Source organism: Pagrus major, chromosome 14 (genome assembly GCF_040436345.1).
Source record: "Pagrus major chromosome 14, Pma_NU_1.0".
Taxonomy (NCBI): Eukaryota; Metazoa; Chordata; class Actinopteri; order Spariformes; family Sparidae; genus Pagrus; species Pagrus major.
In genome coordinates this window covers 13,595,433-13,606,107 of record NC_133228.1, presented here as the reverse complement: position 1 = coordinate 13,606,107, position 10,675 = coordinate 13,595,433, and the positions used below count along the sequence as shown (strand labels likewise).

The window sequence follows — 10,675 nt, the reverse complement described above, 5'->3', positions numbered from 1 at the left end:
AAGACTAGTGCCAACTGATACGGGCTTGCCCAATATGCTTTTTTCCTAACATTTTGGCATTTAATCAGATTTCTTCATCTCTGGGCTCTGTCCCAGAGTTTGGATGTATTTTCTGTAACTTTAAAACAATTTGATCTGCCAACACCAGCATATTTCCACTAAAACTCTGCCTCTGATATTCCCAAATGAAGTGACAAGAAAACAATTTCTTTGACAAAGAGGATTCTTTCCTATTTTATTTCCTTCTTTTATTTTGTTTGCCATCGACCCAACCAGTACACATGTAAACAGGAGAGTTTTCGATAAAAAATACTAAAATGATAATCATTTATTAAAATAAGTGAATATATCAATACATTTAGCAGCAGTTGATGGTCACCAGCCAGACACAAACCACTGGGGCCCACTGTATCACTGAGAGGAGTCTGGTTGTCAGAGGAGTGAGGTCAGCCATTCAGCGGGGCGATGAGAGATTCCAACCCGCTGGACTGACGCTCTCTTCGGCCTATGGCAGCGAATCTGCTCCCTGAGGAGGGAGGAGCTACTCTGTGGGACAACATGACATTTCCGCATGTCAACAAGAGTTTCTGAAGGCAAGAAGAAGAAGAAGGAGGAGAAGAAGGAGAAGTAGACAGACATGTGGATATGTCAAGCGCCCAAAGTCAACATGTAGACTTTCGGTCACATGATGCGCAAACAGAAACCAGCTGCGAGGTGCGACTGCCTCTTCTCAAGGAACCGAAACACGAACGAAGCATTTTGTTAGCAGGGAGTTTTTGTTGTTTGAAGATAAAGTAAAAAAGCTGAAAACTAAAGTTTACACATGCTGAAATTAAAGCCAAAGTTTGACCTGCACAGAGATGTGGTGTCTGATGTCCTCAGGAAGGAGGCGTCTGTCTGCAGGGTGAAAGGTGAGGCGTTCAGGTGTCAACAGTCAAAGGCTTTTGCACTGTTTATTTGCTAACACACATAATTGGATTGTTAGCTTTGACAAATAGTTAGCTAAAAGTGCTAGTTAAAAGTGTCACGTTTGAGTTCAGCCATTCACCGTTAGTACAGAATATTGAGTGAATTGAACTGTTTTAGCTTTACATTTAGGTATCAAGAACCAATTTGTATAATATTCCTCTTAAAGTCAATTTCTCGGAGATATGGTAGCTGGCTGTGTCGTATAGCTTTAGCTTCAAAATAGAAAACTGAATTCTTAAGTTGTTAGCTAGCTAAAGGTCAATACGTAGTGGCCAGTAGCTGGCGCTGTTTACTCTTCGTATTTCCTCTCTAAATGCAGTATAAAGAAAGCAATTATACAAATATTTAATTTAAAGTATTTGACATGCCTTTTAAACCCCCTACAGATGGAGGAGAGTTTCATAATCAAAGATAAAATACAGAAAAAGACTATAGAAACTAGGAATGTATTGAATTAAAGGTGCACTGTGTAGTTTTGGGTAATACATTTTAATCAGAAGAGAAAGATCTTCATTGACTGATTTTTCTTTTATGCCTAAATAATCTAAATAAGCAAACTCTCTTCATTTTCATGACTGAATAAACAAACTGACCTTAAAGGACAACACAACTTCATACTGTTTTACTTTGTTTATATTTGGCGGACCCTGCCACCTTTCTAGCTTCAAACAGTGTTCTGGGGACCTTATTTACCTCCGAGAACAGCTTGTTTTTTCAGTTATGGAAGAAAATATTGTAAATAATAGTTCTCCAAAACTACCTATTGCCCCTTTAATACCACAACACATCTGTAGTTGCATGATAACATCCTTTATTCAATTCAATTGGAAAAAAAGTCATGAAGTGCAGAAATTCTTAGCATCAGTTATCTGTTAAAAACACACTGAAAAGAACGATTTATCTTAGTTTTGCAGAATCAAATATCATGTAGATACTAAGCAATGAAATGCCTAGTGTAACATTTATAGAAATCAAACCACTTCCCACTGAGTACACAGAGATAATATGTGAAAAGAATGTGTGGAAAGAGATGCATGCCAATGGTGGTTATGCAGGCGTCTCACTATGTCTCATAACATTAATATTATATAACACAGACTCCTGCCAAATAATTCACCTACACATCTGGGCACTTTTCATGCAACTTAACATACACTGGAAACACACTATATTCTTATTTAGCTTAACATTTAAGAAAGTATGTCTTCACTATAGTAATGATGTGTCTGCAGAATACTCTGGAGAAGTCGACACTCGTATCCTGAACATTGAGAGAGATGGGAGCATCCTTTTCTGCTGGAAGGTAAGTCCACAGTGACAGCACTGCATACTAAGTGTCCGTTATGCTGAGTATACTCACGAAGCGAGTGTAATTATCCTAATCCTTTTTAATTCAGCACTCCTTCCAGTTTAGTTGGTGTCACATTATACTGCTTCTTCACTGTTACTGCCTTTTCATGTGCATCATCTTGACTTTTTTGGTGAATTATGTCTTGGATTTGTATCCCAATATGCTGTGTATTATATGTAACGTACATTTATATGTGTAACACTTAAAACACACGTAAGAATCAAATTTTTTCTTTTCACCATTATAATTTCTGTATTTAATGTGACATCTGGTAGAACTTGATATTTTCTAACAAACACAGTGTTCCGACTTTTCTTTTTCCATTTTCTGAAGTAGCTTGCACTGTATGATAGATATAACATTATATACACACAAACTATTCTGTATCTGCTTGTCCCAGTCATCCGTTGAAGTTATAGTGAGTGAAATATTTGAATCCCAGCTGCCACTTTTTGTCTCAAACGTTCATCATCAAATGAAACATTTTATATTCTTTTTTTACTGCTTTCTCCATAATTCTGCTCGACATATTTTGTATTTTTGGAAAGCTTGGGATCCTTGCTGGAATTTAAAATAAAGTTCCGTGTGTTGAAGCGTGCCTCTCTGCACAACATAAATTTTTAATGATAGACCCGCCACAGAGTCTGTGGGTTTAGGAGGTTAAAGGCAGTGCGCAGCCTGCGAAGATGAAATAATCTCTTTTTTGGTGCAAGGTTCACAGTTTTACGCATGTCTGGCTGTGCCTCGGCTTTCAGAGTCAACTTCCTCTTATTTGAAATCTTCTGAACAAAAAAATTAGGAGTGGTAAGTCGCTGGTTTGAAGTCAAGCAGGTGAAGTCGGGATAATCGGCAAGGTCAGGCGACGTAATGATGAGGTCAAGCATGACGTTCCACACATATCAATGTGGTGGGAGACACCAATGGGAACTAGAGTAGGATTATCTATCTTTGTAGTTTGATTGATTTAATGACCTAATTAGAGGATTCTATTCTGTTCTGATAGGGTGCAACAGGGACCACAAGGATTGGGAAATATGACCCCAACAGCAAACAGAACAAGGTATTTTGTACATGTCCGATGTCTCCTTTCCTTCAGTGTAAAGCTGCAGCAATTAATCGATTAAAGGTGCACTATGGAGTTTGATCAGAAGAGAAAGATCTTCATTGACTTGTTTTTTATGCCTTAACAAACTAAATAAACAAACTCTTCATTTTCAAGACTGAATAAACTAAATAAACAAACTCTCTTTGTTTTAATGACTGAATAAACTGAATAAACAAACTGACCTTAAAGGACAGCACAATTTCGTACTGTTTATATTTGGCGGACCCTGCCACCTTTCTAGCATCAGACAGTGTTCTCGGGACCTGATTTTCCTCTGACAACAGCTTAATATGTCTCATTTTGTATTATTACCACATTAATATTGTAAATATTAAAATTTTGAGTTTGAATTTCTTCTCCAAAACTACATACAGTAGTTCCCCTTTAATATTAGTTGATAGAAATAAAATCAATTGCCAATTTTGATAATCTATTCATCGTTTCAGTCATTTTTCAAGCAAAAATGTCAAACATCTGCTTCTTGACTTTAAGGATAAGCTGCTTTACTTTTTAATATATGAATGTAATTAAAAAGCAATTTGAAGACTTCACTCGGGCTCTGGGAATTCTGATCAACATTTTAGATTTTTTTGACTTTTACAAACCAAACCATTATTTGATTAATTGTAAAAGTAATCAACAGATTAACGACAATAATGAATAGTTGCAGGCCTACTTCAGTGCTTCAGATTTTGCTTTCATGTTTCCGTGTTAGTTTGTTTCCATGTGGCTTGTGTTTTCTCTCCAACAGCTCCTGTACACGTTTGACAAGCAGGTGCGTGTCAGCAGCTGTTCCTTGAACAAGGAGGAGACGCTGTTAGGTGAGCCTCTGTAATGTATAGATAATGAAACGCCACAGCAGACATTGTTAGGAATACAGCGTTCAGGCAATTAAGTGAGAAGTTCAGCTTGTTGTGAGCCACCCAATTCACCCCTGTAAGGTTACTATTTTGCAACATGGGGAGCGATAAGAACGAGGTTGCAGACACAGTTGGGGTGCAGATAATTGACTGTAGTGGTGCCAAATAACAGTTAAAAAAAGAGTGACTTAGTGTAGTCTCTGTAAATATATGTAAATGAAGTCACATGACACCTTGCGTGTGCTTTTTTTCCTTCTCTCAGCTGTCAGCTTGGCACAAAACACCAGAGGAGAGGAGCGCCTCAAACCAAGTAACGTTCACAGCCAACTTTCAGCATTTTTAATCTTTCTGGTCACATACTTATGTCAGTTTCCTCTCATATTCTGTCTGCCTTAGTATCCAAGTGTCTGACTCTCCTGATTGAGATCCAACCCATCAACAACACTAAAGTCCTAAAGGCGGTCGACTGCAGGGTCAAAGTGCAGGTAGAGTTTATGTGTGCTGTCTTGGCCACTTTCATGTGGGTTTTACTGCAGCCACGAGCTGATGTTGCAGTTATGGAGCAGTGGAGCTTACAGTGTACAAGTGCCATAGTCTATTTATTTTACAAGCTTGCTGAAAGTGCACTGGCCTGTAGTTGCTATAGTCTTTTTTCTTTCTCTGTTATGTCTTTTTTTCAACAGAGGAATATTATAAATGTTTTTCCTAAGAAGCCGCTGCGCCTAGAACCCTTTTACTCCTCACTGTTGGTTGCTTGCCGTTTGCCAAACAACAAATCTAAGCATGCCAGGAATGTTTGAGGCCCGTGTTAAAATATGAATATCAGCAAATAGATTTCTCCATCTGGTGACTGTTAGAAACCACTCATTCACATGCTGACTTGTGTTTTCTGTGGCTTCCCTAGTTCCTCCAGTCAGAAGCTGACAGGAGATCAGTACTGGAGAGCCACCTGCTGCTGCTGACTGAGGACGGATGTGAGTCTGTGCGCCCTTATGCTTGTCTGTCTGTGTGTGTGGCTGCGTGTCTTTAATCTGCTACAGCACAGATCCGTACATTTTAGAGAGAAGTATACTGGATTTTTACATTTGTAGCGGAAAATACAGCGTGATCAAGAATTAAGATTATATTGGATTAAGACTGGACAGTTTATCAAAATGATATCTTTATCATGACATGAGACCATATATCTTGGATTTTGAATAACCTTATATCTTGATATGACATAAATGTGTCTTTTCCTGGTTTTAATAGCTGCATCGAGCGATATACCATTTTCAAGGTACACCATGGTTTGAAAATTGACAATTATCATATTGTGTACATTTGCTTATCTACGGTATAAAATTCTACTTTGTTATTGCTATTAAGTTCATATCAAGTTTAAGCATCCATCCATTATTCCCCAAGAAATTAATAAAAATGTTGAAAATCGCAATGTTAAAGAAAGTGAGAAAAAAATCCTGGATCTGTCCTTTTATCAGGATCCGAACCAGAAATGTCTAACCTCCATCCAAGTTTTGTAGAAAGCCGTTCAGTAGTTTTTGTGTAATTCTGCTGACAAACTAATAATAATTAGGAGGTTATTGAGGGGAAACGTAGTGAATGGCCTAGAAGTCATAGAAAATGAGTAAATAAGGATAGTACTTAAAAGTCGTAGAGTAACTGATAATAAATGTGCTTAGGTAAGTATCAAGAGTAACTTTCTGGCAATTAATGTACCTAAGAAACAAAAGTACAAGTAAAAGTACATTATACCTATGTTTACATGTATGCACAATACATACTGTATACTAGGGATTGACCAAGTCTCACCCTTGCTGATTATCAGGTTTGACCAAGCAACCAACAAACTGGCGCGGGTGAAAACATAACATCCTTGGCGGAGGTTATAATAATTGTGTAATGCAGTAGACCGTGAAAGCTTAATTTTGAGATGATTATCTTGTGAAAGTGTTGCAACCCTAATCGTGACATAGCCATAAAATATTGTAAACTTATTTTAAAGCCATATGACCCTGCCCTACATTAGATATACTTGTAGTTATGCATGGTCATCTTTGCGTATTCCAGATGTGGATCTCTACCATGTTCTGCTGACGAGACAGGAAGGTTACAGAGTGGTAAGTTGGTCTCTACATTTACCACATTTCTCACTTCAGCCAGCTCTTTTTCATTTTGAAGGAATTGTCAGTGGATAGTTGCCTCAGACTACAAATTGCATAGAAGATTATTCTGGCTGGCGGATTCTGCGCAGGGTTATGAATTACTTGCACATATCTACTAATTATTAAGCAAAAAGGTTGGAGTGTATTTACATAACCTGGTGCAAAGAATATATTGTTTCGACTGTGAAATATACTGCGTCTCATGTCCTCCTGGGAAGGTTGTGCATTAAGAATTCAGCGCGTCTTCAGAATGAATATGAATGTGTTTGTGTGAACCAGGTGATGGCGCATCCCGAGCGTTTGTCCAAAACAGCTGAGAGAGTAGTGGAGGACTTCTGCTGGGTCCAGTGGGATGGACGCACACAAAGGCTGTACTATCTCACTCATAATGTGACACACACACAGGCATGTACAACTATACTTGTGAGGACTGTGCATTGACTTACATTCATTCTTAAAAAGATGATATACATAGCACAAAACAAATGTGTTTTACACGTATTAGCCATTAAGGAGTAGCTTATTAACATGCATATCAGTAACATATTGGTATACTGGCAATTTAGCACAAATAGTTTGACACTAATCTTTCTACACACTTTTTTAAGCCCAAATCTTCATTGTAGCTGCTAAGCTAAAAGTGCTAGCTCGCACCCCATCTGAAGTAGGTGCACAAGCTTGACCGCACTTCGAGGGTGTCAATAACATCTTTGGGATCTCGGGGCTTCTGGAGACTTGGATCACAACTGAAAAGTTGTATGGAGCACTTTTATGTTTTTTATGTGTATTATTTTTAGGTTGCACCCCATCTGAAGTGGGTGCTAAACCCACTTCAGACGGGGTGCATGCTCACACTTTAAGGTTAGCTGCTACAGTGAAGATTTCGGCTTAAAAAAGGGTGTAAATAATATAGTGGCTTTATAATGATTAATAAAAAGCCAAGATGCTATAAATAAATGTCCTAATAAGCAACTATTTAATAATTAATATGTGTAACCTAATATAAAGTGTAAACCACATTTTCTCTGAAGTAGTTACACTGGATAAAAAAAGTGTCTTTCACAGGGCAAATTCATGTTCCGATGTGTTCAGTTTTACCTCAACCATAACTGCGAGACTGTGGTGAGTCATCTTTGTGTCTTAAAATTAAGCTATCATGTTGTCATAATCACATTGTGGCCTGATAATAACATATAATTGTCTTGCTGCTTTATATTACCGTCCCACAGCTGGAACTCCCATTAGGGTTGCCTGCTAATCCTTTCCCCACTGTCAAGTAAGGCAACAACTGCTAATACAAAATAAATATAGAAATTTGTTTTCTCAGCAGGTACTTCATCCTATATTCTACATGAATTATTGACAAGCGGCTGCAGCCACTTACCTTGCAATGGAACTTATTAGTTTGCAGCACACATTCATAACTAACTGTGTATGTGTGTGCAACAGGTTTGTGAATCTGGGTTTTGACCATTATCACACGGAGAGACCAGAAAAGGAGCTTGTTAGGATGGAAGTGCTCACAAACAGAATAGGTAACGCATTCACGCACATAAACCCTTGCATTGATAATTGGCTTGCACAAATTCATTCTCTCACATTCCTGTTACATGACTAATTCTATATATTTATGTGTGTTTTGCATTTCTCTATGGGGAAACAAGAAAGTAAGTCTCAGTCACGACTCAGAAGCTATGTTATAATCCCTATTACATTAAATGAAAAGTGAAAAGTTAATTGTGTTTTTGAGCAGCAGAGATCAGAACATCAAGGCTGAAGGCTTTTTGTAATTTACAAACTTTCTGATTATAAGCTGATTTTCTGAAAAAAATGTTTTGTGTTGTGTTTTGGAGTTGTTGTTACAATTAGAATTGGTAAAATTATCTGATAGTAATCCAACCTCTAACAAGGGATTAGTCATTTTGAGAATTACTATTTGATTTATTCATTAAATTGTTGACCTTATTAATAAAGTCACATAAAAAAATCTACTAATCTCTTACTAATTTCTCTACCTTTAAAATGTTTGATATTACAACTGCTATTCCCTCCATTCTCTGAGCTCGCAGTCCAGGCAGAGTCGGCTAATATGACAGCTAGCTGCATGGTTAACCGAGCTAACTAGCTAACAATGGCGACAGTTAGCAGCAGTTAGTTATTCTGGTGATATGTTGCATTATATGATGATATGTTGCAAATTAACAGGTGGCCAATTCTTAGCACCTTTAATACTGTATGTAAGTGGACTTTCTACCAAAACATATCTCAACTGATTTAATTTCTGTTTTCATGGATACATGCCCTTTTTACTGTGGTTTGTTTTTAGGAAGCATGTGTGTATGCTACAGCCAGCCCCTTAAAGACAAACTGGAACTGATCTACACTCTGGTTTTAGTTCACAAAGGTGTGTGTGCCATCTCCTGTTGTGTATTCAAAGAATGTATAACACCAACTGTCTTCTGCTTTCTTTTCTGTCTCATTTCCTATGCGTCTGTTTTTATCTCGAACACATTGTGATTTGGATTTTCTCTCTTTCTGCAGACTGCAGCAAGACATTCAGAGTATCTCTGGGCAGCGACCAGCCACCACAGAAAGCCAAACCGCTCCATCCGCTCTTCATCCCCATAGGTCATTGCACACACAGACATGTAATGCAGTCTTACACACACATCAAAGTCGTTATATATTCAGTGTGTGAGAAGGCCACACACGCAGCCCCTACTTGTGCATTCAAAACACAGACACTCAAATACAAATGAGAAGTCTGTATCCTCATGCAGGGTAATACATTTCTGGCGTGCCTACAGCATGCTAACATATACCCTGACAGTGATGCTGTGTTATTTCTGTATGTAGGTTACTACATCCTGGTGTATCTGCAGGATTATTTCCTCCATTGTATCAACACCAGGCAGCAGGAGATGCTCTGTCACTCCCTCTATCTCTCAGGTAAGATGAGGTTTTTGTACAAATCATGTCCAAGCTGAGCGATGTCTTTCTCAGCTACAATACGTGCTGCTATTTCTTCATGATACATTATTGTTATCTAACCTGGAACCTGAACAAATGTAGAGAATGTGGTCCTCATATTTATCCACTTTTAAGCAGACTAGAGATATATTGGTCGGCTGATATTGGCCTATCACAGACATATTGGTATCTGCATATATGTTGTCCCATATGCACCGATGTGAAAACTCTTTTGAGGTCATAAAGTATGATGACAGACATTCGAAAACCTCAACAGAAGCTCTGAATATAAAAAATGCGAATGGACATGCGATGCAGCCCTAGTATGTTTGCATGTCCTATCCTCTCTCCATCTGTCTCAACAACCTTAAGGCCCTGATGTGGACTTGGACCTGCAGTCAGCTAACGTGACAGTTTTGCATGCAGAGGAAGAGTCCAGCAGTAGTCTGTTGGACCTGACCACTGGGAGAATCCACACTGCTGAACTTAGCCCTGCCTACCTGCTGCAGCTGCTGCGATCAGACACTCCCTCTCGGTGAGCTATAGATTTATGTATACCGGGGTTATGATTTAGATGGTATTTATATGCATAGTGGAGGAACTTGCCAGCATAGGAGAGTGTAGGTAGGCAGGAAGCAGACAGGTGGAAAGGGAAAGTTATTTTTGTGTGCATACACCTGCAGAGTCTTTCTGGAATAAACAACAGCTTCGACTTGAATCCCGGCCAGCGGACATCTTGGATTCAACCGTCCTGCTCAATACAGATGCATCAGTGGCCTCCTGCTTTATTAGTTTCTTGGACAGTTTTTCGTTCTATTTATCATTCATTTATTCATTCATTTTTTACTGTGACTCCAATATTTTTAAACAGCTCATACATCACATCCCAGTACAGTGCCTGACTGTTGGCCGTCTGCCTGTGCATCTGCCTTTGTGTCTCTATGTTTGTATGTGCTTATGTTGTATAAAAGTAAATTTGTTGTATATCACCTCCATCCAAGGTGTCCCAGCAGCAAGACTGACCCTCAGCGCCTGGCCGCCCTCCACTGCCTGCTGGTTTACATGGGAAATGACCCAAATCTGGAGCTGAAGGTACAAATGAAAGCAGGGAAGAGTTGGTAGGACAGAATGTTGGCATTTAAAGCACATTTACTGAGTTTTTGTTTCAAAGTTGGCATCAGGTAATGAAACTTACACCTGCATCCAGGATTTTTCTTCTTTTTTATTTTTTTTACAGCGCAATGTCATTATTTAT

At 38.6% G+C, this 10,675-nt stretch overlaps 1 protein-coding gene across 2 annotated transcripts in view; it reads left to right on the top strand.

Moving 5' to 3' along the window:
• The first annotated feature begins 732 nt into the window (after nt 1-732).
• Nucleotides 733-10,675, top strand: part of gsap (gamma-secretase activating protein) — a 38,976-nt gene continuing 29,033 nt past the window's right edge. For both annotated transcript variants that reach the window (XM_073480277.1, XM_073480276.1), the window contains exons 1-17: nt 733-911; nt 2,202-2,272; nt 3,324-3,380; nt 4,177-4,246; nt 4,548-4,595; nt 4,682-4,770; nt 5,190-5,259; nt 6,356-6,405; nt 6,730-6,855; nt 7,516-7,572; nt 7,680-7,726; nt 7,900-7,985; nt 8,777-8,854; nt 8,992-9,078; nt 9,307-9,399; nt 9,793-9,955; nt 10,422-10,512. In XM_073480277.1, coding sequence (XP_073336378.1) covers nt 824-911; nt 2,202-2,272; nt 3,324-3,380; nt 4,177-4,246; nt 4,548-4,595; nt 4,682-4,770; nt 5,190-5,259; nt 6,356-6,405; nt 6,730-6,855; nt 7,516-7,572; nt 7,680-7,726; nt 7,900-7,985; nt 8,777-8,854; nt 8,992-9,078; nt 9,307-9,399; nt 9,793-9,955; nt 10,422-10,512 — 1,371 coding nt within the window. In that variant the 5' untranslated portion in view covers nt 733-823. The remainder of the gene's footprint in view (nt 912-2,201; nt 2,273-3,323; nt 3,381-4,176; nt 4,247-4,547; nt 4,596-4,681; nt 4,771-5,189; nt 5,260-6,355; nt 6,406-6,729; nt 6,856-7,515; nt 7,573-7,679; nt 7,727-7,899; nt 7,986-8,776; nt 8,855-8,991; nt 9,079-9,306; nt 9,400-9,792; nt 9,956-10,421; nt 10,513-10,675) is intronic.